The sequence below is a fragment of the Passer domesticus genome, chromosome 15 (assembly GCF_036417665.1).
Source record: "Passer domesticus isolate bPasDom1 chromosome 15, bPasDom1.hap1, whole genome shotgun sequence".
Taxonomy (NCBI): domain Eukaryota; kingdom Metazoa; phylum Chordata; class Aves; order Passeriformes; family Passeridae; genus Passer; species Passer domesticus.
The window spans coordinates 917,144-941,166 of NC_087488.1; the positions used below are offsets into that span (position 1 = coordinate 917,144).

Here is a 24,023-nt window from a genome sequence, read left to right on the forward strand (position 1 = left end):
AACTAGGAATTTTCTAGTATTTCTTAGTAAGAATGACCTCATGTGATTACCAGCAAAGAAAGCTGAGGGCATGAAGCATATGGGATAAACTTAGCTATTCTTCTTTTTGACTGCATGCTCCTAGCACCCTTTTTTTCCCTTTCTTTTAGGCGGATGGGAACATTGATTCCAAGATCTGTTTCTATGATGTTGAAATGGACCAAGTTATGTTCTTTGATTTCAAGGCTGAACAGGGAGATGGTAGAGAGAGCCTTTCTGCTGGACAAGGCATTGGCAAGTAAGGAGCTTTTGCTTCAAGAAGCATTAATGGTGGATTTAAGATGGAAATCTGCCCTGTGGAGACAAGCACATCTTGATTCTGACATTCCTCGTCTTGGGAAGGAGCTTGTATGAGTTTAACTATTTATTTCTAAAGAACTAATTAACACCGAATTGTATGTCCATCAAGCTGCATTCCTATCTATTCCAATAATGCAAGCTAGGGAGTGTTGTGGTTTGACATTGGCCAAACTCTAGGCACCCACAAGAGTAATTTGCTTACCCTCATCTTTAAAGTTGAGCAGAGAGGAGGGAAGAAAAGAAAAAGGGAATTAACAAAGAGTTCATGCGTTGAGATGAGGACTGGGAGAAAAACACTCTAAGGGCAAAATGGGTTTAAATTTAAAGGTATAAAGTGTATTTATTATTAACAGAGTCAGAGAGGATCATGAGAAGTAAAATAAGCCCTTAAACCAGCTCTTTTCCTGCTAGCCCTTCCCTCCTTCCCGCCATGCAGGGAGAGAGGGCATGGAAGTTTTGGTCAATTTGTCATTAATGATCTTCTTTTGTTCACTCAGGGAGTGGAGTCATTCCTCTGCTATGCCATGGCGTCTCTCCCACAGGCAAACAGTCTTCCCAAAACTGTTGTGGCATGGGTCACTCGTCCATGGGGTGCAGTCCTTGAAGGATAGGCTGCTCTAGTTTGAAAGCAAGGGCGCTCTCTCTCTGTTCAGGTCTCCTACTAAACCACAGCTTTCTCTAGTATCCACCTGCTCTAGCAGGAGTGCTTTTCTCATGGGCTGTGAGTAGATTTCTGCATCCCTGTGGACTTCAAGCATTACCAGGTGACAGTTTGTATCGGCATGGTCCTCACCATGGCTTGCAAAGGAATCTGATCTCCAACGCTTGGAGCACCTCCTCCCTGTCTTTCTTTTCCACTGATCTTGCTGTCACCATGTTGATCTCCCTCATGTATCCTCACTTCCTCCTCTTCTTTGACTAGAAGGAAACTGCTGCTTGTAGATATTGTCAACAAGTTCCACTCATTCAAAGATCCTTGCAGGATCCCACAGTGCTGAGAAGTTGATTCTGTCTAGGTTGTGTGTCAGGGAATTACTCACCGTGCTTCCACTGCCGGCCAGGCAGCCCTGCCTCCCTTGCAGGGGCAGGGGTGGCCGCTGTGGTGCTGGTGCTGTTGAACACCTCTCTTCATGTGGGGCACCGGCAGGGGGAAGCTGCCGCTGGCCCTGCCTTTCTGCCTGCAGTGTGGCTGGCTAGGAGTGGCCAGGCAGGCAAGGCTCGCCGTGGGCTGTGCCGGAATGGTGGTGGCCCTGGCGCCTTCCTGCTCCTGGGGGAAAACTGTGTGTGCGCTGTTCTGATTTTATTCTTAAATACGTTGTCACAGAGGCATTACCAGCTAATTGGGCCAGCAGCATGTCCATCTTCAGAGCCATCAGAGATTGGCTCTGTCAGACATGCTGGAAGCTTCTAGCAGCTTCTCACAGAAGCTACCCCTGAGGTGCATGGCCCCCCCACAGCCAATCACCAGGCTATGCCAAATCAACACACCCCAAAACCAAGCTCAAAATAAGCAGGAGGTAGTTCTTCAGTCAGCGTGCAGCTGAGTCAAGGAACTCCTTGCAAAGGCAATAGAGAAGATGAATGAAGTGCTTATGGAGATACTGGACAAATTCATAGAAGGGAAATTCAGGGAGAGCCACTAGCACTTTGGAAGCCATATCAAACTGTAGATCTCTGAGTAGAGGATGGCTTGGTGTTGGGGGTTTTATACAGAGGTATTCCATGACTGGAATCAGGATCCAGATCTTTAAATTAAAAAAAAATCTTGGAAAGCTACCCTTCCTTGAAGAGTTTACATAATAGGGAACTGAGAAGAGGACATTCTGAAGGTCCTTGTAGGAATAAAGGTATTTAAAAAGTATAATAAAAATTGAGTTTGTGTGGGTAAAAACTCATGTCTATTTAGAGCTGACGCCTTTGTGTTCATGCAAACTGTGCTGTAGGAAGTGCATTAGAAATCCTAGCAGCACAATGCAGTGAAGTGGGAATGCTTATGAAAGTATGGTGAAATATTAGAGTACAAATTCCCATTTGATTTTACAATAATTTCTCTGACTGTATTTTTCTTAAGAAAAACCAGCATTGGAACAGCTGGATTGCTCATCTGCTATCTACCATCTGCTGTGGGTATTACAAGCAAAGAAAAGGAATTACTCTCCTCACCACTGAAAGTCAGAAGAAACTATCCAGCTCATCAAAAACTAAGGCCAATGCAAATCTGGGGTCTTACATCCTGGTTAGTTACGGAGTAGTGTTGTCAAGAGTAAGTGAGGAAGTTGTTTCCAAGTGCAGTATCTTGTGTAGTCCAACAGAAGCCAACCCAAGCCAGGAATGCTGTTTCACTGTTTGAGTGTTAGATAGTATCTGTGTTAATAATCCATTTATCTGTGCATTCTTTTGAAGGATCTTCAAATTAAAGTGAGTCAGCTCAGCAGAAAGTGATAATAATCCACACCTCTTCTGCTTCTCTTTCCACCTCCTGAGGCAAAATCTAAACACTCCCAGGTTTTTTTTTTACACAGATTTTTTTTTTAGATTTGCAATTTACTGATTTTGAATTCCATGGCACGGAGAGGACTTAGAGCATTTCTGCACCTCTTTGAATGTCTCTTTCAATTTGCCCTCTAGCCCTACTCCAATCCTCCCCACAACTTCCACCCTTCAGTGGTGACAGCAAGTGAGAAAATACTTTAATTATGTCTTTGGTTTCTCTTTTAAATAATTTGACATTTTTTCAGAAGAATGAATACTAAGCCATTGCTAAAATAGTGTGATTCTGTATGTTTGGCATTTAAGTAGTATTGAAATGACCAAAGGAGGCAGTAAGATGTTGTTATTTAAACTGCTTTGGCTTTCCCAAAGCTGCAGGGGAGGTCCTTGTGCTGTTCCACAGTGCCTCAGAATTCTTGACGTGCAGTAACCAGGTGGTGGTTGATCTCTTCTCCCAGGTAGCAATCAATAGGATGAGAGGAAATGGCTTTAAGTTGTGCCAATAAAGGTTTAGATTGGGTATTATGGAAAATCTCTTCAGGTAGAATTGTCAGGCATTGGAACAGGCTGGCCACAGCAATGGTGGGAACACTTCCCTCCTGGGAAGTGTTCAAAAAATGTGTGAATGTGGCACTCTGGGATATGGTTTAGTGGTGAACGTGATGGTGTTGCTGGGTGCACGGTTGGACTTGGTGATTTTAGAGGGCTCTTCCAATCTTAATGATTCCATGGTGTCATGGTTTGACCCTGGCACAATGCCAGGGCCTTCATGAAGGGTATATTTCTAAAATGGTTGCTGTGAGATGTGACCCAGGAACAGAACAAAGCAGGCTTTTATGCGGGGATGGAGGGAATAACACAACACTTTATTCATTACAATATCTAAAAAGGAACACATACAAAGCTAAGAATGAAAACTTTCTAAATACATTCCTCCTCCCCCTTCCATTTTCTCCACAGATTCACCACCCCTCAAATAATCAACCCTCAAATCCATCAGGGAGAGAGGAGTCCCCCCTTGCCTCATAGGCCTCCCCCGGAAGCACAATTAAAACCTCCTGTGCTTCCATGTCATCCATGGCCCCACCCAGAGAACATCGGCCCTCGCGACTTCTCCCCCCCCATGTCCAGTGCTCTCACCACTGGACACGGGCCAGGACTGCTTTTAGGGTTCTCTGTTTAAAGATGCCCCACCCAGTTCCAGAAGCAGCAGTCTCTCAACTTCGGGACACCAGTCCCCCCCAAATTTCACCCCCTGGGGCCGAGGGGCTTCGTGAACAGAGATCTTAAATTCTCTCTGAAGACAGAGGGCATCTCACACTCTTCTCACCTATTTCTGTTCTCACCACTGTTTCACCTTTCAACTTTGGGACACCAGTCTTCTTCAAATTTCATTTCCTGGGGCCCAGGGGCTTCATGAACAGAGATCTTCCTCTCTGTGGAGACAGAGGGCATCTCACACCCTCTTCAGCCGTCTCTGTCCACGCCGCTGCTTCACTCTTGACTTCCAGGTGTTGCCTCCCCCTAAATACAGTTTCTAAGTCACAGGGAAAAAACACAGGTCTGTCCATAGCTGTACAAGAAAGAGTCCAGACCAAAGCCACTCCATCATCTCTTCCCATTTAAGATTCTTCTCTCCTCGTCTAGCTTTCCTCATGCTTGCCTATTTCATCTCTCATCTCTCCTCATTCTGATTCAGGAGGATTCAGTATTTGTAAGGTTTCCATTATTCTACCAAGGGGTTAAAATCTTCCCTTCTATCTGCCCAGGACTCCCACAGCTGCTGGGCACCTTCTCTCGCTGCATCCCCCGCTTCTGGCCGGCCGTGCTGCCAGCACAGTCTCTGTCTCTCTCTCTGGAAGGGGCTGCCCAGACATCTCAAGTCTCTTCTACCCCTGCACAGTCTCCTCCACCCCTGCACCTTTGGGGCTCCCGGCCTCCTCCCCACAGGCCGCATGGCCTCCCCCTGCCCCACCCAGACGCAGCTGGGCAGAAGAAAAATCCAAACTCCACTCACCAATGCCCGATTCCCAAAGAAGAAGTTCTTTGGGAATCTCCTGCTTTTAACCGCTGTGTGTTCTCAGAAGCGTATCCAGATCCTCAGTGGCCACACCAGGTGCCAGTTTCAAATCTATGTGCTGATTAGTCTGACTTAAACTTTTCCAGAAACACACGTCCAGGCCAAGCCACAACACATGGTTTGAAGACAGAGCTGAGGTAGCCCCTGTGTTGCAGCAGCAGGCACTGAGGTAGATAGTTCGAAGGATATTCAAGGGTTTCTGTAGGACCTACAATCTCAGGGCAGGCAGATTTTGAGTACCTATTTTTATATGTGGTACCAACTTTTTATTTCTACCAAAATGCTTTATGTCCTGTCACCACTGTGAATGTAACAGACCAAACTAGAAGTGTCATTGCCATGTGTAAAATGTTAGGAGTCAGGAAAATGTATCTGGTTAATGTTCTGGTACAGAGTATAAATAACTGAGAATGATCCGTGGGCTAGAGCTTTATTTACACTCATGCACTGAATGGGCTGGAATTACTTTGTCTCACTTTCTACATTTTTTTTCTCGTCTCTTTGTAGGTTTGTAGTGGAGTATCCAGAGTTGCACAGTCACATCCCTGCTTGCCATTTCTGGGACCAGAGTGAACCAAGACTTTTTGTATGTGAAGTAATTCCTGAAACAGGCTTCCAACCTCCAGACCAAAAGAAAATCGAGACAAAGGGCACAGTATGATGTTTTTTATTTATCTTGTTTTACATGGAGTTTTCCCTGTCCAAGTAGTAAATCCTTTGTGCTTCATTAAGGATGTAGGTAGTACACATGACTACATGCAAAAATAAGTCATGAACCCTGTGTTTGCTGTCTGTTCTTCAGGCAGTCCCTCTATGACAGCTCTCTGGCTTGGGCCAAGCTTGCATACAGTGAAGAAGAAAAAAAGGGGATTTCTTTAGCTGTGATAGAATTTTGGGAATGACCATAATGCAAGCTTCTATCTGGACTACAGTTTTTCAGGTGACATTATTGGGTGGATGGATAATCTAGAAGTTTGTACTTAAAAAATTGCTAATTTTTTATCTTCAGTCCACTTTTAGCAGCAAGAATTAACTTGATAGAATAACAGGGACACTACTGTTAAGGTGAACAGAGAAATATGCTCTTCTACCCAGTCCCTCCTATCTTCTACTTTTCTGGAGAGATACTGTGCATTTTTATGGGATTTTCCAAATTATCTGTTATGGTATTTTTTACATTGGAAAAAAAACCCAACATTTTTATTGATCAGAAATGATCTAATCAAAGATTTCTTTCATCATACAAACAGTTCTTCCCTTCTTCCCCACTATTGTGCTTGTAGTGCTCCTTACCACTTTGTTTATACAGAACTGCCTATCCTGCATAAACATTGCATTGATTTGAAACATCCATTTTAAACTCAAGTTTTTTGATTTGTGTCTTATTTTAACTAATCTCATAAAATTAGATATAGAAAGCTCTTTGTGGCTTTTGTTGGTTAAAATGACTTTAGAAGAATCATGAAAAGATCAAAGTAAAAAGGAGAAATGGGATAGGGATAGGATGTCTCAAAAGGCCTGGCTAGGATCTTCTAGCAAAGATAAGAACAACTGAACCAAATATTACTCAAGTAAAAAACTTTAAAATGCTTGGCTTCTAAGTTGAAAAAAAAAAAGATATAAAAGGAATGCAACTTCTTGCCCCTTATTCAACAGAACATTTTACTATCTGCTTATGCCTTAGTAAATGAGAAGTCTGATTAACTTCTGCTGCAAATAAATATTATTTTAACTTGAGTCAGGTCAATACTTAAACTGTTAGAGGAACTATTTTTGCGTGGATGATATATTTCCTGGGAACTCAAGGCAGTCAGTGAGCTGATGAACTTACAATGGGAATAATATAATGTTTTTTTAAAAAAACTTAGTTTTTAAGGCCCCTTCCAACCCAAACTATTCAGTGATTCTCTTATTCTGTGATTGTTTCTTTGCCCTGAGCCAAATCTCTCAGAGAGATGCTTGAAGCAGCCATCTGTGCCAGGGGCTTCTCTGTTTATGGTGGGTGAGGCTGGTTGCAGAGGCAGAGGTGGAGGTCCCTGTGCAGCAGGACCAGTCCGGAATGCGAGCGAGGCGCTGGCTGCAGGGAGGAAACGTGTGGCTCTGCCCTCCCAGCAGCTGTGTGTCTGAATGTATAGGTCATACTATTGTCAAGAGAAGCTTCTGCCAAGTGAATATGGAAAATAAAAACAAAAAGACGGATATTGCAGCATAAAAATAAAACAGTGTTTCGCTTCCTTTTCCAGATGGATGTTTGGATTATATCATTCTTCAGCACTGAAGAGCATGGCCTTTTGCTGCAGGACAGCTTTCCATTGCCTTCATCCTACCAGGTTCTTCTTGGTGTAGAGGTGCCACATTATTACTTTGCAAAAAAGGTGACGTAATCTCTAAGAATTCTTTCCCTTTGCAGAAATTCAGACTTTCCACTGTACAGGGAACAAATTTAACTAAATTGAGTCTGGGGTATGTAGAGCAATATCAGAGGATGCATCACACGTAGAAATGGCATAAAGATAATTCTGATGCAGATGAACTTGACAGAATTGTGGAATTTGTGGCGACATGGCTTTTTATGGGTATTGTAAACTGAATGTGATGTACAAGTGTAGGAGAAACAGGAATTACCAGGTAATGCAATTGAAAAGGGGATGTGGAAAAAATGCTGCTTTATGTAGTCACTCTGCCTATTTCAAGTACAAGAGGGGTGTGTGTGTGTGAGATTTATGTGGGCCATAAGATAGGACATTTCATACTGACTTTGGCAGAATCATCCCACTTCCTTGCAGGAATACCTAAGAGAGCAAGAATAGTCATCTTGCACCATCAACAAGTGCTTGTGTGCTGCAAATGCCAAGAATGCAGGCTCTAACTTCTAAAACTTGATTTCAATCCAAAATTGTTTGCATCTCAGGTAAATAATACCCTACATAATTCCATGCATACTGGCTGAGCTGCAGCCTTTCACCTACAAATTGGTTTCTGGTGAAGTTCTGACCTGAGTTTTCTGGTGCTTCTTAGGATGATGATTTGCTCTGTTCCTGTCTTGTAGGGGGAGTGTAACAGAGCCCATTTACTATACTAATGTATTTAGTTTTGTAAAATTGACAGGAAATTAATATTAAGAAGACTTCTAATCCTCATTTGGATCCTCTAATCCCTAGTTTGGGAGCGCTGTTAGACAGGGAGAACATATCTACTTATGTTCAGATTCAGAGCAGCACTTTGCTTCTTTTTTCTTCAAAGCACTGTCTGTTGTCAGTCTTCCTGTGCAGACTGAGCTTTTAGTGTTGTACTGTGTTTTACTTTACTTTTTCTTTTAAATTGAAAGGTCAAATGTGATATGCTGCATTTTCCAATCTTTCTTTTTAACATTTCTCCATCATGCCTCATGTTATTTTTACTTTGATATTATGTTTCTTCTTCTTCTTTTTTTTTTTTTTTTACTTTATGGATTGTTGCTGCATTAGTTGTGTTTTCGGAGGGGATATATCTATAAACCTGTAAGTATCTCCATTGCTTTGGTGCTCTTCCTTCATTCTCTGCTCCTCTCTCATTTCCATTTCCTTTGTAGGTGGTTGTCTCTTTATAATGAAGTCACTCATTACATGGATTGTATTCATTTGGGAAACCTAATTTAGTAAAAGAGCATAGTCTGCTTTAAATACAGTAAATCAAGTTGATGCAACAATCCTTTTTGACCAAGTTTCATTCCAGGGTTTGTCTTTATTCACTGTAATGTCTTTACTGTCCTGGTTCCAGAAATTCCTCAAGTTCTAGTCAAACAGATTTGCACTTCTGATTTCTGTATTTTACTTTACCCAGGACTCCCATTGTATTATAATATTAGCTTCTGTTACCTTAACATTTAGTTATCTTATGTAACTATACGATTAGGGTAGAGTGTACGTGGACTTTGGCATCCTTCATGACTCAGATATCTTCCTCTGTGCCTGGCTTGGGAAAGTTTCCTTGTTACGCTCCAGACATACCATTTGACACTGAGGATTGAGACTTTATTGGTTTTCTGCATAATTATTGAACTGCTTTGAGTTGCCTTTCAGTGGGTGGTGAAAGTACCCCTGAAGCTTTAGAACTGCCAGTTGTAAGGGGAAGGGTTTGAACCTGAGCTTCTGTATTCATAAGATTTATGTGAAGGGAAGGGTAAAAGAATTTGGTCTGTATAGTTAACTTTCAGAACAGCAGACTAATATTTGAGAAGAGACTTGGAGAGATGCTTATCTGAAATCTTCAGAAATCTGGGAACTTAACAGGTGCTATTATAATAGTAGTACTATTAATACACATATTTATATATATTAAAATAATAATGACTGTAATAAAAGGAGGTTACTTTTCTGTGGTATATTACCAATCTCCCGTGATCACTAACAAGCTGTGATTGTTCACTGCAATATGCTAATCTTTTCTATGATATTCCATATTTTGTGGCATTTTCTAGAACTGAAAATTCGCAACTATTGACGCTATTGATTATGGTCCTGCAGATATAAAAAACTTGGACTGTGGCGGGAATAATGCAATTAATTCCACGTACAAAGGAGTAGGTTTCAACCTGCTTGATACCTATATGACAACCTTCTCCTTTTAGCTGGGAGAAGCTGAGAAGGGAGCATCAGAGTCTGGCTCAGGAACAGTCTCTCAGATGGCTGCAAGAAGACCCATGAGAGATTTCATTGGATTGGGAGACTGTGATAAGACCACCCAGGATGCCATGCTGAACTTCAGCTACTATCTCACTGCTGGAGACATGGATGAGGCCTTCAAATCCATCAAGCTGATAAAAAGGTATCAGAACTATTTGCATCTATTTCTTCATTGGTGCAATTTATTTTTGTTAAAAGTTTGTATGAAGGGTAAATCTTCCTAGTTTTTCCCTCTCTGATTTCTTTCTCCCTTTCATTTTTAACCAGATGAAACATCTTTATCTCACATATATTTTAATGCATTCTCTGCTCATTCTTTGTCTGTAATATATTGTGGATTCTTTTTTGCTAAAAGAGAAAGAATTACTGATAACATGCAACTTTATGCTGTGTCTGAATGGCAAAAATGTCGTCACTAGAAGAAAATGAACATTCACCATTTTATTTATACATCTAAAATAATCACATCAATACTGAGTGCTACAGATTTACCAACCACATAGCTGATTTTTAAATTCACATGTATGTTATTATAATATGGATATTGCAATATTAGAGGAAATAATATAATATCTCTAAAGTACTCCAGTATTTTATTTTAAAAACCGCTGCATTTAATCATAACATATTATTTCTGGAATTCTTTTTTTTTTCCCCAGAAAATTAATGCAGGCAGATGAACACTAATCTTAGTTGGTTTTTACAAACCTACTGCTAGAAGAAGCTCTGTCAGCTTTATGGTATTTCCCCTGGCAGTCTAGAGCAGTGCAGTTGTTCTAGAGCATCCGTCTCCGTGGAGTGTTGCTCATTTGGAACGTGGTGCAAAGCAGCAGTCGGGGTTGAGTTTCTTATCACATCCAAACTGAGTGCAGAACAGAACTCAAGAGCCAGCTTGATGATCACATTTTAACAAAGTGTGGAAATAGTGATAAAGAAGCAAAGCAGTCTACTCAGCTGAGAGCAACACAACAGTCCCAAGGAATTTGTAACATTCACAGCTCATGGTCCCTGAAACCTATCACTAATTGTGCTCAGAGCAGCATTCTGAGAGCACTTACACACCTGTCATTGCCTCAGGTTCCTGTATTCCACATATTCCTTTATGATAGTTTTTGACATGTTGTTTTTCTTTCTGAAAATTATATGGATATGACTTTTGTGAGGCCATGTGTTTCTCAGGGTAAGGCTTAGAAACATTATACCTAATTCTAAAGGCATTAATTTTTCACTTCATTATCGTATTATCAGGGAGGTTGTTTTTAAATCTCAGAGTCCTGAAGTCCTGTATCTTTGTCTTATTCTCCAGTCTGGGTGCTTGAGTGGCAGCTCTATTCTCCAATATTCCCTGTGTTATGTGGCTCTGAACATTGCTGGGCAGAGCTGGTGTCCTGTCATTGCATTCTAATGCCACAGCAAATGTTATAACTAGCTGAAGAGAAAATAAACCAATTTGGGCTGGAATATTTCTTTCTTATAATTCCCAACAATGTATTTTAATCATATATCTGATTATTGGGGAGTTCTGGTAGTCTCCTGTGGACATTTTCCCTCAATGTAATATTGAAACATTTTTTTCAGCAGCATGTTCTAGTTGCAAACCCTTCTCATTTTTAATGTCTGTTTATGCATAGGACGCTTGCAAACCTGTGTCTCAGGATACAAAAGAAATATCTGAAAAAGATGCAATTTAATTCTTCTGCAAACCCTTTCTTTACATAAGAATAGTTAGAGTTGCTTTTGCTTTTTACTTTCTGGTTTGGTCTGGGACTGGGAGCAGGTGTTGCAGCTAATGAGAATCCGTTTCTTGTAGAGAGGTGAAGAGAAGGACTAAAAGTCATGAAATTTAGACAGCTTTTAAACCCATCACTTAATCTATAGTGAGTTTTCTGTTTTTGCAGATTGCCTGTTAACTCCCAAGCTATTGTCATTGGTCTCCTATAGCTTTTTCTTTTATTTTTGAGGACCAGAAGAACTTGATGCAGACAGAGAAAATGTGTTTGGTTCCCTCTTTACTGTATTCTCATTGCACACACTTGGTATCTTCTCCAGCTGACCCTGCTGCTATGCAGCCAGCCCAACAATTCTGAGCTGTACAGCAGAAGGAGAGTGCAATATAATATTTTATATATTTATATATATATATATAATTATATGTTTTATACATATGTATATAGATGGAGCCCATCTGAATAATGATTGAGGGCCTCTGCCCACACAAGTGAACATTGTAATGTCTTTCAACCCTTAAATTATAGCATATATTTATAGAAAATAACTCCAATGCAGATCTCCTTGGATATCTTCTGCCTTTCAAGTGTGCTCTTTCAGCATGGTGACTCAACATAGTCATTTTCCAAGCCCTGGCGAAAGCGAGCGGTCAGAGTGCGGCTGATGACGATGACGCGGGGCGCCATGCAGTCCTCACGCCTGTGCAGGATGTTCCAGATTAGAATGGCAGCTGCCAGGGTGGCCAACAGGCAGGCTCCGATGTTCAGGTAGCAGGACCACGAGAGGTTGGTGTATGGTCCGATACGGTAGAATGTCACCAGTCCGATAACCAGAACAAAACCTGCAAACAGAATGGCAGAGTTATTTTAATGAGTTAATCTCTTGAATTTCTGTAGTGGCAAAATGCCATAGAATCTCAACATTTACAGACTCACTCATAAGTCTTTAGAGCCTTTCCATCCCTATTATGATGTGCTGGGTGTGTTTTTGAAGGCATATTTGGGCCTTATGATACATGAAGAGAGAGTGCCTTAAACAGAGGCTCAATATTAAGTTTTAATCTGTTCACTCTAATTTAAATTTTTTACACCCACTGACCTGTATTTCACTTTGGGTTTTTTCTCCCATGCATTTGAATCACTTACACAGATGTCCTTTTTCTTACTCCTATTGATGATGATGATGATAATAATAAAAATAATAATAATAATTTCAATTTTTTTTCATAGTATATACTCTTGTTCTGAAATTTTAGAATGTTTATTTAGGCAGGCAACTATGTAAACTGCAAAAATGATGAACAGCTAAATATCTTACAGAAATAATAAAAAGCAATGTACAGGAACTTTTAAAAAGGGAAGGTGAAATAAATGGAACTTTGTGGTCCTACTTTTTCCTGCTGGAAAAGGGTGTTATGAGGCAGAAGTAATGTCATGCCTCCAGAAGCTACTGAAGGCAAAGTTTCTGTTGTCCTCTTAACTTTTAGCACAGTACTAAGTTCCCTAAAAGGTAGATAATATTAGAGTAATATCAGTGCACTTGTCTAGCATTTCCATTTAGATCTCACAAAGTGATACGCAAAAACAAAACTAAAAAAAGGAAAAAATTCTCAATCTCTTTGGTGGTTACCTTGCTGATGAATAATAGTAATGTTGTTTCAGAAGTGAGGTTGGGTAACTGTTCTAGACGTGCAGGAGACCCATGTTAGATCAAGGGGCAGTCTGCATCCCTTTACACCTTTTTATGTTACATATGCCCATTTCTTGAAGAATGCATTGATAACCACATTATTAGTTTTCTGCCCTCTGTTTATTGTGTTATCAAAGAACCATACAATCCCAAGATGGCTTGAATTGGAAAGAACCTTAAAGCTCATTGCATTCCACTCCCTGCTGTGGGCAGGGACACCTCCCACTATCCCAAGTTTCCCTAAGGCCTGTCCAACCTGTCCTTGGGCACTGCCAGGGATGGGGCAGCCACAGCTTCTCTGGGCACCCTGTTCCAGGGCCTGCCCAACCTCACAGGGAACAATTCCTTCCCAATATCCCATCTAACCCTGTCCTTTGGCAGTGGGAAGCCATTCCCTGTGTCGTCTCCTCCATCCCTTGTCCCCAGTCCCTCTCCAGGTCTCCTGGGGCCCCTTTAGTCACTGGAAGAGGCTCTGAGGTCTTCCTGGAGCCTTATCCTCTTCTCAAGGCTGAACATTCCCAGCTCTCCCAGCCTGACTTTGGAGCAGAGGGACTCCAGCCTAGTCTCTCTTCTTATACCTGTTGTCAAACAAAACTACTTTTCACCTTTTTAAAAGAAATTAATGGATGTAATTAGATTGAAACAAACAAAAAGAGACAAACATGCTTCACTAACAAAAAAACCCAACCTCTTTGTTATCCTACACACTTCCTTAACTGCCACCATAACAAAGGAATATCATTGCCAAAATAACCCCTTCATGAAGGAAGACTAGAATAAATAAATATCCATGAACTGCCAGAACGTATCTGGACACCATCTTCCTAAGTTCATGGGCAAGGAGCAAGTCCCAGCTGCTGCATGCTTTTTTCTCAGTTAGCCACAGTGCCTGTGCCTAGAAACACTGTCCCCGTGGATACATGGCAATGGTGTGACCCCTGGCTCTGGTCCTTGGTTTTCCATGAAAGAGCACATCCTGAGTGTGCATTGTATCAAGTTTTTTTCTTCAAAGAGTACTGTAATGCAGTGAAGGTGGAAAAGACACAAGTTGCATACAGATAAAAAACACAGAGGAGGGAAATTACATACAAGTAGGAGAAAAAAAATCAATCATCACTTAGAGGTGTGACACTTGTACTATTCTGAGAGTCAGTAAAGTGAAGGCTGAATGCGCCTCCTCCTAATATAAACACTGAATGAATATTCCTTCAGGAGCTGTCTGGCATCCTTGTCTTTCTTGTGTCTACCTAGAAGGTGCTTTGTAACAGTTGCTTGCTGCACCTTCTCCTCCTGAGGTGGCACTGTCCCACAGCTGGCATGTCCACAGAGGGTTTGGAGTGAGGCACTTCTCTGAGGACAAATAAGGAGAAACAGGTTCTTGTGGGAGGAGAAGCTCTTTACTGCTCTTTCCCCACTCTCATGTTAGAAAAGCCTAATGTACCCTGGATGGGTTTTAGGTTGTGGACACAGTAAGTCCTTGGTTTTGTCAGTAAATCTGGTAGTTATTTTATGGTTCAGCTTAATTATAAATAAACAAGTTTTATTTGGAGAGAACGTGGCCATGTGGAGCACATTGAGTTACAGAAATCACTGATCCATACAATAATGGTTTGCCATTGCAAATAAAATATTTTCCCTTCATTTCCAATGTCAGTCTCCAAGTTCAGTTTGTCCTGAGGCACATGGTAGAGAAGAAGAGTGGGAGATTAGGTTCTGTTTCGTGAGTGACATCAGGTTTTTTAAACTTTCCTCTGAGATGGCTCTGTTCCCCATCTGTAGAACCAGGATGATACAACTTCCTGTGTTTATTTTGTATTTCAGAGTACTGGGAGAAGAGCATGCTAGTTGTGATATGCTTATAAAGAATTTGGATGTTTACATCTTAATTTAGGTCTTATAAGGATGATACATGATGATACTGCTTTGCAATCCACTGTCCAATGGATGATAGATAGCCATTTTCTTATGAAGGTGGGAAATCAAGAAGAAAGGAAATGCTTGCACCTCCTGCAGTTGAGTTGACCAGCTTCATCTCCTTGTGATTTAAAATTGGCAGGAAGGGGAGTATTGATATAAATCAAGAAACCCATCTTACTTAGTCTGGCACATGAGAAGGCTTTGTGTAATCAGTTTTCCTTTTCAGTTTTCCTTTCAGAACTCATTTTAAATTCATACACACTTTCACAGGGAATCCATAAAGTGTTAATTTTTTTCTTAACTGTGAAGAAAGTCATAAAACCTTAAGCAGGTGGAATTTTGAACAGGAGCTGTTTGGACCAGTGACCACTCACAGGTGCCTCTGAGGGACAGTTATAAATATTAACAAGTGTCTACTTCCCACTATCTTGCAGTATTTTTTTGAGGCTCTCTTAGCAGATGGACATAGGTTTAGGAATACCAGTTACACAGAGTAACACTGATGCTATGTTGTGTCTTGCAGCTTAATTCTCACTGTAGGAATATTTTCAATATTTAAAAGTTTTTCCAAATACCCAGCTTTTAATGAAATTATTTCACTTTGTCTTTCTTGCTTTTGAATTTGACAGGCAAATTACTGTCCTAAATAGCTTAATATTTCCGTGTTCTATCTGATGGAGCAATTATCCACCAGGGAAAAGCACTAAGGCTTCCTTCCAGGTCCCCAAATAAAGCTATTTTTGCTAGAAGGACTATTTTCCTTCACAACCCCTTTGCCTGAACCCTGCTCAGATGAGCAGCCAGTCATGCAAGAGGCTTTATCTCCTTTCCCAGTTCTGTGCCAATGGCTGAGTGGGGCAGAGGGACTGGATTTGAGAACTCCTCAAACTGACAGATTGCAGGATCCAGTTTCCAGAGCTCTTGAGTGAAAATGTGTATTCTGTTTCAGATCCTTTGCTGTAGTTTAGACAGGAACAAACATCAAGAACAGACAAACACATGACAGAGGCAACAGAGGTGGAAGCACATTACTGTAGAGTTTATACAATTAGTTTTACAGTTCTGCAAGAGTCACAGAACTCCAGAATAGAAATGTAACTGAGAAAGTTATTTCCCAGCATTCTTATTTCATATTAACATGGCTTGATATGGGAATTATAAATGTAGGAACTCCAGAGCAAAGGCTGAAGAAATCTTAATAATACAAAAAACCTGAGTTTGCATAGGATGGTGCATTTCAAATTTTGATGAATGCTGCTTTTGTGAAGGTGATGATATGTGAAAACCCCAAAGTTTGCTTGGATGGATTTTGTCTGTAACAGCTTAACCAAACTTCAGCTTCTTGAAGCAAAGTGTTCCAATGTGCTACATATGTTTTCCTTGCCTTTAGAAGAGTCTTGCTGTACACTGGCCAAGAACTGGGGTGGAACATTTAATCTGTTCTCTAAATGACTGGGCAAAACCACACAGTTCACGTATTTGTGCCATATAATAGTTAGAAGTATCCCTATAAAAATTAACCTTGTTGTAAGAATAGTCTCCAGAGCTGACTGTGGTGACTTTTACGTTTTTAGACAGATATTTTTAACAATGTCTGAATTCAGTTTCAGTATTCTAATAAAACTCCTAGAGGAAAACAGTTGGCTTCTCAGACTATTTCTCATAAACAGCTCTACTAAAAATTACCAGAAAATTGCTCTCTTTACCATCAGTATTCCTGGGCTCACAGTCTGCAATACAGATTGACAAGGACTGCAGAAGGGACATGTTTCTTTAAATTTATTTATTAAAATATTGAACATTTTAATCCTTATTTTGTTTCTTTTCTATTTTGTAGTGATGACAGGACTTTGAGATGCATGGCTCAATTTCCCTGAATTAATTTAAGTACATCAATCAATTTCAGATAATTTTATTGTATATTGTCTTAAGACTGCACAGAGGCCACAACTTCACTAAAAATCCTGATGAGATTACTTGAAGTGCTTTTTTTTTCCCATAGAACTGCTGTTTATCTCTAGTTGTTTCCCATCTGCAGCCAAACAAGCTGGGAGGGGGGTGGCTTTTCCGCTGGGGAAGGAAATAGATAACGAAGTCACTCAGAAGACTTCTGGTTAGAACAGTATTGACTGTGGTAGTGGGGGTGGGTTGGGAGGACTTTTTGAACTTACATTTCAGATCTGCATGCTGGATTTCCTGTTTGACTGAGGCTGGCTGCAGGCCAGCTACAGAATTCTAGCATTTTAAAAGAACTCTAATAGTCACTTTTTTATTTCTGTGATAATTTGTTGGGGTTTTTTTTTCAGACACCCCTGGATTCTTGCTCTTCCTTTTTATTAGTGTACTTGTAGTGCATTTGAAGAAATACATATTGTTTTTTCTAGTTTACCAGAAAGTCTGCGTTGGGACTTATAATCCTTCTCTTTACAGCTTGTCCTGGAGGATGACTTTTGCTGTCAAGAAAAGGGGGAAGGAGGAAAATAGAGCAGCCAGAGTGTTCAGAATACACTACCCACGGTTGTGCAGAACTGCAAACAGAGAAGGGAAATATTTCACTCCTTTTCTGTGTACCCCACCAAATATCACAGGGACTCATTCAGCTGTGATGAGTCACATGCCTGAATGGGCTATTTGTAGGAACTCAGCTGTATTTATCAGTATGAGATAGATTTACAAACTGATTCCTATAGGACTTACACAAATTACTTATTTATAAATACCTTTTCTTGTATCAGCTTGGCACAAAAGAAATTGTTATAGTTGAAGGCAAATATGGGGCCTCTAGAATAGTCTCGTACTCTTCATTGTAGCACCAGGCTGGATGATGCTTTGGTTTCTAATGCCACATGGAATTAGAGTGTGACCATTAGAGTCGTGACCTTTGAGGTTTCGGTTGTATGTTAAGTACAATAATTTGTTTGAGGTTGGGTGGGGTTTTTTTGTTTGGTTTTTGTTTGTTTGGTTTTTTTTTTTTGTTTTGTTTTGTTTAGTTCTAATTTAAAATTTCCTCCCAAGGATTTTGGTAGCATCTAATATCTTAGAATTAAACATGTGACTAGCACAGCTTTTCAGGAGCAATAAGACCCTTTTCTTGCTCACTTTTCTGAATTACAAGGGCTTTCCACTTGTGTTCTTTGAGTTTGTCAGTCCTTGTCTTTAACCTGATGGGAGATGTAGTTAGTGTAAGGCAGTGAATCCTACCTTATGTTGGAAATCTTCAACAAGTTTAGGTCTATTGACAGTAAATTGCTTTTGTTTGTTACCTTTTGGAGGTTTCCTTAGAAATTATGCCAGTCTTTGAATGGAATGGTGAAAAGTATTCCCAGTGAACTAGGCAGAATTCCTCTTGGGCAGCTGTTTAAATAAGGAGGAATGTGCAGACTCTCACACTTGATGTTGACTGTTAGCTTGGCCTCTTGGATTCTGAGTCAGCTGGAGCCAGTTAAAGCTCTGCTTTAACATAGTAGATCTTATATCAGCCACAGCTATGGGCTCCTCTCTGGAATCAGAACCATGGAATGTTTTGGGTTGAAAGGAATCTTATAAATCTATCTCTTTCCAACCCTCTTGCCAGAAGGAAGGAACACCTTATAATATCCCAAGTAGCTCCAAGCCTCACTCAGTCTGGCCGTGGACACTTCCAGGGATCCAGGGGCAGCCACAGCTTCTCTGGGCAACCTGTGCCAGGGCCTTCCCACCCGCACAGGGAAGACTTTCTTCCTAGCATTTAATCTAAATCTTTCCAGCTTAAAATGCATTCCCCTTGTCATTGCTGTCTGTCCATATAAAAAGTCACTCTGTCTTTTGTTAAGGACCCTTTATATACTGAAAAGCCATAATAAGTTTTCCCCAAAACCTTCTCTTCTCCAGGCTGAACACACCCAGCTCTCCCAGCATGTCTCTGTAGCAAAGGTGCTCCAACTCTTGGAGCATCCGTATCGCCTCCTCTGGGCCCACTCTAACAGGTCCTTGTCTGTCTCATGCTGAGGATCCCAGACCTGGCTGCAGTGCTGCAGGTGGGGTCAGCCTGAGCAAAAATACCCTGTGCAGACAGAAGCAGTCATTGACAGGTGATCTTTTTGGATGTTTCAGTGTCATCTTCTGCTTTTATTGTTCAAGTGCTCTGTTCTTCTTTGGGTATATCAGAGGGTAAGAGCTGCGTAATTTGATCCAGCAAGGCAACTGGGTTTGAAACAGTTTTAGGAGACACCTCCATGTATCTATAATGTGCATGTTCATAAGCAATAAAGTGAGTATTTGTGTTGAGATACTTTCCATCTCACACACTTTTTTCTGCATTGCATGTTCTTTATGCTTGCATATCCAAATTAAATTTATCTGTTAATGGATTTCTTATTGTATTTCTGATCAGAATACATGCCCTTGACATTGAGATGCTACAAGAACCTGCCAGCTGCTCTTATCAGAGTTTAGCCTTAAAGAATACAGGCAGGTCTTCTTCCTGCTGCAGCTATACCAGATGAGGAGTTCACTATGCTTCTTGTGAGCTACCATCCTTCCCAGTTTGCTGGTTCAGCTGCTCCCGGGAACCATTTCCGACAAAATAAATCATATAGACATCCAGATTTTAGGATCTTTGCAAATGTGCTTCCTTTTGCAAATATGTGAAAACAAAATCACTTTATTGTAACATTTGTGGTCTGCATAAAGAATGGGGAAGTTTGTCACTGGGGGTGAAATAAAATTGACAAATAATGAAAACATTTAGCACAAATCAAGCAGTCAGATTCTCTATTTTTGCTGTGATTTTTAGGTTACTTACAGCATCTCATTTACTTGCTTCCTTTTCAGGAAGTTTTAGGTTTACAGTAGACTTCATCTTAGAACAGATCTGGCTTGAGGGTATTATGAAGCAAAAAGGTGGAAGGAAGTAATACAGAACTCAGGATCACACTGCTGTCAGGAATATCTTCAGCCATGTTTTTCATTGGCTGCTGTGCTGTTCTTTTCTACAGAGATTTTCTGGATATCAACTGATCTAAAGTGGTTGGAGAAGATGATTCAAAAATTGTCTGATTTAATTTTAAAAGCACAGAAATTAGAGTATGCCTGAGCTCAGCTTTTCTGTGATGCATTAGGGGTCTGGAGTGAAACACTTCCGTCAGAAAAACATGTTGAGCAAAGCTGGAATGCAATGCTTGAAATTTAGGAAAGATGAAACTAATTTATTTGGCTGTAAATTACAGGCTCAGAGGGAACATGAAACTTTTAAATTTTAAAGTTATTTAATGCTGAAAGCAGACTGGCAAAATATTAGTAATGATTCAGGTTTATTTCAGTCTTGGACATTCAGAAACCAGGATGAGATCTAATGTAAAGGATATTCTATCCCAGATTTTTCCTATTAAGTTTCTAATATTTCTCTCTAAAGTCTGTGATAATCATCACTGGACAAGATCAAGACTTGTCTGGAGCCCCTTAAGGCCTGATCCTGTTTGGGAGGTTAATGTTTGCAGTAGTTCAATATCCTCTGAAGTGCTCTTTCTTCCCTGTGCTGTTAGTATGGATTTCCCTTTCCAACAGCTCTTCTGTTGGCTGTTATCCATCCTATATTCAGCACATGGAGTTTGTAACAGGTCCTTGGAAAAAACCAGAAACCCCAAAATCCTGCAGAGGAAAATTTCTGAGCGTTGACACAAAATTCCACGTACAACGCTGGTTCCATTTTCGCTAAGGAGCCTTTTCCAAAGCAAACAGATTGCTTTCCTGTTAATGGGGAGGTGTGAGGCTGTGGAGCTTTGGAGCTGTGTGAATCCCATTGCTGTCCCAAACAGCATTGCTGTTTCCTCTCTTCTTTGCTTCCTGGAGCTTAATTTTGTGTCAGAGGTCCATCCTTTTTGAATGGCTTTCAAATGCTTGTGCAGGTGGCAGAAGTGAGGAAGTGGTGGAGCCTGGAGCCACTGCAAGCTCCAGGGGATCCAAGATCATTGATTTGAGCTTGTCATAGACTTTGGAGATAATACCTATCCCTCTTAGTTTTCTAAGCCAACAAGGACTTTTTTTCAGGTCATGGGAAACTGTAATGAAATCCACAGTTTCAGGTGAGTAAAAACAAGAAAATTGTGGGTTGAACCTTTCCCCATAACACAAGATTTCAGTCTACCAGTGACCACTGTGGTTCTTTTCAGCACTTGTTGCCATATTCCAGGATGAAAGGTAGAGATCAAGAAGTTGGAATTAGAGGGAATATGATTCAAGATAATTTCTGAAATTACTGAAAGGATGAGGAACTGCAGAACAATTCTTCAGATTATTTGGGTTTTGAAAAGGAAAAACCAGAAGGTTGGTGCTAGTGTTATTTCATTTGAAAGTGTAATAAACAGAAATTTCACAGCCAGTGCTTCAGAAATGTTTGATAAGATCTAAGTTTGTTCACTCTTAAACATTACCTGCCCTTCTCACACAAAAGATCTGTCTGACCTAAAGTACCTTGGCTTTAACTCTTCATATGAAGGAGGAGAGAGCCTTGCAGGGGTTTCTCTTGGATTGTTTGCATGGGACAAATGCTTTTAAATACAGGTGTCATATTTACTGTTCTGAGGTTTTTGCTCCGTATTGCTCCTTTTCTTTGAGAATGACTGAGAGGTTACTGTCTCAGAGTGGAGACTCAGAGCTTGAAAATCACCTGTGGCTCATATGACATGTGGTGGTCACTGTCTTCCCCTTCAATATGTAACTCTCAGTCTCCAGATGCAGCAGCAGCCCTTCATCAGTGCAGTGCATTTACTGGGCTTTCTCACTGCACATTGGTTTTGTCTAATTTCAAAGACACATAATCTATAATGTCTAAAATGCTATTGCCTGAGCCCAGTCTAGGGGGTTTAGTGAGTGCAAATTCCCAAGAAATCAGCACTTGATGTAACACTTTTCTGGAAAACTAAGGATGTCTCCAAGAAATATAATTTTATATTGGGTTAATGCAGATATAATGACTTCTTCCCACTTTTTTCAAAAGTATGCATTCTAGAAGACTTCAGGTGATTGTTCTGAATATCAGGAAGGAACTTGTTTAAACATAAAGTTACAATAAGATAATGAGATGTAAAATGAATATCATGACTTCAAGGCAGAAAACCATCTGATGATGGTAAAGGAGAGTGTGGCATAACTGCAAAGGGGGCTGGGGAATGGGGCAGGGATAATCACTGTTATTTCTGCAGATTCACACAGCACAATGTCTGTCCTCGTATCATCACAGGCTGCCAGCTCCATCCCTTCACGTCTTTTGAATATAGGCAGGCAGATTGACATACGTTCCTTGATTCAAAACTTTCTTCAGCCATTCTCATTAGTGTTTTGTTAATCATTCGGACTGTGCCTTTTCTCCCATGTCCCCTCCCAGCACTGGGGATTTCAAGGTTCAGCTTGCATAACAGGTAATAGCAGGCATTTCCTCCTCCTGTGTCGGGATATCCTGGCGCCCTTCAGTCTCTCTCTGACTGTGTTTAAAACAGACTCCAGCACAGGAAAAAAAAAAAAAGGCAAAAAAAAAGAGTCCGGTCTAAAATTAGCAGCTATGGTAGAAGAAAGGGCTGTCCCCTGTGCTGTTTGTCAATGAAACAACACATCCAAACAGGGCCAGAATGCATTTCCACTCTAGAAAAACAGGTCAAGTTTGGAGAGGATGGGAGAGTACAGCAGACAACACGCTGATAGTCAGGGAGAACTATCCAGAAGGTATCCACAGTTACACAGACACAAAGGGGCTGTAGGGAGGGCTTTTATGGCAAGGTTGTATATCTGTCTTTTGGAAGCACTGTCTGGTGCTTGAGGCACTTGTTGCACCTGGAAGATGGATCAGGTGCTTTGAGGGTTACAGAACCTCTGCAGTCTCCTCCTCTCATCTGGATTTCAGGTTCCTCATCCTTAGTAGACCTAAAAAAAACCTAACGATTTTATTGCTGTGAGACTGTACTTAAATCACCTAGGCCAGATTCTAATCTTGTGTTTTTGAAAACCTGAGGTCTCAGTAGTTTTATGCCATTCTTAATATTCTGAGTTGTTAAAGTCAAAATTAAAACTTTAATTGAAATGATGTTGCTTTATTATAACCTATTTTTATATTAATAACATATGTGTGTGTATGTATATATGTATAAATGTTGTATTTTTAATCTGATCTTTGTAATCAGCTTGATTGTTACTCCTTTAATGACAGTTTCCTGCATGGATATCGTATAGGATTGGATTCTTATTGTAATGAATGCTGAAGTTACTTACTTTATGTAATAATGAAAGGTATTATTGCAGAATGTTTACACTTTGTTGCCACTGCTGTCAAAATGGAATTATGATAAACCCATTTCCTCTTTTTCTCATGCAGTTCTGTATACAGTCCATGAGAATTGCTGTGGGAATTTTATTTATAACAGTCAGTGGTATGAATTGACTTAGGCTTTCTTTGCTGGATTGCAGATGTATGTTTGTCAAAATCCAGCTGGTGGTCATTAAGTAAAATTCAGTTAGCTAAAATAAAATAATCATGTTTCAACAAGGCTTCAAAAATTTGCTCAGCCCTTCCACTCTGCTTTCTCGAGTTCCTTGAGTATATTTTGCCCTGCTAAATAGTGGGATTACTATGTATCCAGTTTGTTTCTCTTATGTTTGCCTTCCTGTTTTCATAGGAAATATAAAGTCTTGGGGTTTTTTTGGTTGGCAGAAGCCTCATTATGACATATTCCAGATAAATGCTTCTATTCATGTACTGCAGAATCTCATGGGAAGAGCTTGTTGGAGGCAATGAACATATTTTTACTATTCTTTGTCCCTTGAAAGATTTACAAAGTAAGAAACACTTTTCCACCTGGGTTTAATACAGACTGAGCACCGTAAAAAGAAGTGGACTTACTGGCAAGTTGGAACACAGCAGCTATGGCCTCCTCCCACCACTGGGTATCCTGGGAGATGATGGGGAGCTCCATCAGCCCCAGGACGAAGAGGAGCTGGCCGGCAGTCAGAGCCACTGTGGCAATGAGGTTGCAGGCACGCATCATGTCGAACTGCACTAGGAAAACAGAAGCAGCAAAAAGTTACAATAATATAAAACCATGAAAAAGAAAATCCTGATTTAGCAGGAGTATAAAGTTTGTCAGTCC

At 40.5% G+C, this 24,023-nt stretch overlaps 2 protein-coding genes across 7 annotated transcripts in view; one reads left to right on the top strand and one right to left on the bottom strand.

Moving 5' to 3' along the window:
• The window catches only part of IFT140 (intraflagellar transport 140), a 91,579-nt gene that overhangs the window by 37,724 nt on the left and 29,832 nt on the right, over positions 1-24,023 (top strand). For all 6 annotated transcript variants that reach the window (XM_064390217.1, XM_064390216.1, XM_064390218.1 and 3 more), the window contains 4 exons: positions 150-277; positions 5,417-5,564; positions 7,153-7,284; positions 9,519-9,715. In XM_064390217.1, coding sequence (XP_064246287.1) covers positions 150-277; positions 5,417-5,564; positions 7,153-7,284; positions 9,519-9,715 — 605 coding nt within the window. The remainder of the gene's footprint in view (positions 1-149; positions 278-5,416; positions 5,565-7,152; positions 7,285-9,518; positions 9,716-24,023) is intronic.
• Positions 10,000-24,023, bottom strand: part of LOC135281402 (transmembrane protein 204-like) — a 63,650-nt gene continuing 49,626 nt past the window's right edge. Inside the window, exons 4-5 of the mRNA XM_064390229.1 lie at positions 23,777-23,932; positions 10,000-12,142 (exon numbers count right to left, since the gene is read on the bottom strand). Coding sequence (XP_064246299.1) covers positions 11,898-12,142; positions 23,777-23,932 — 401 coding nt within the window. The 3' untranslated portion in view covers positions 10,000-11,897. The remainder of the gene's footprint in view (positions 12,143-23,776; positions 23,933-24,023) is intronic.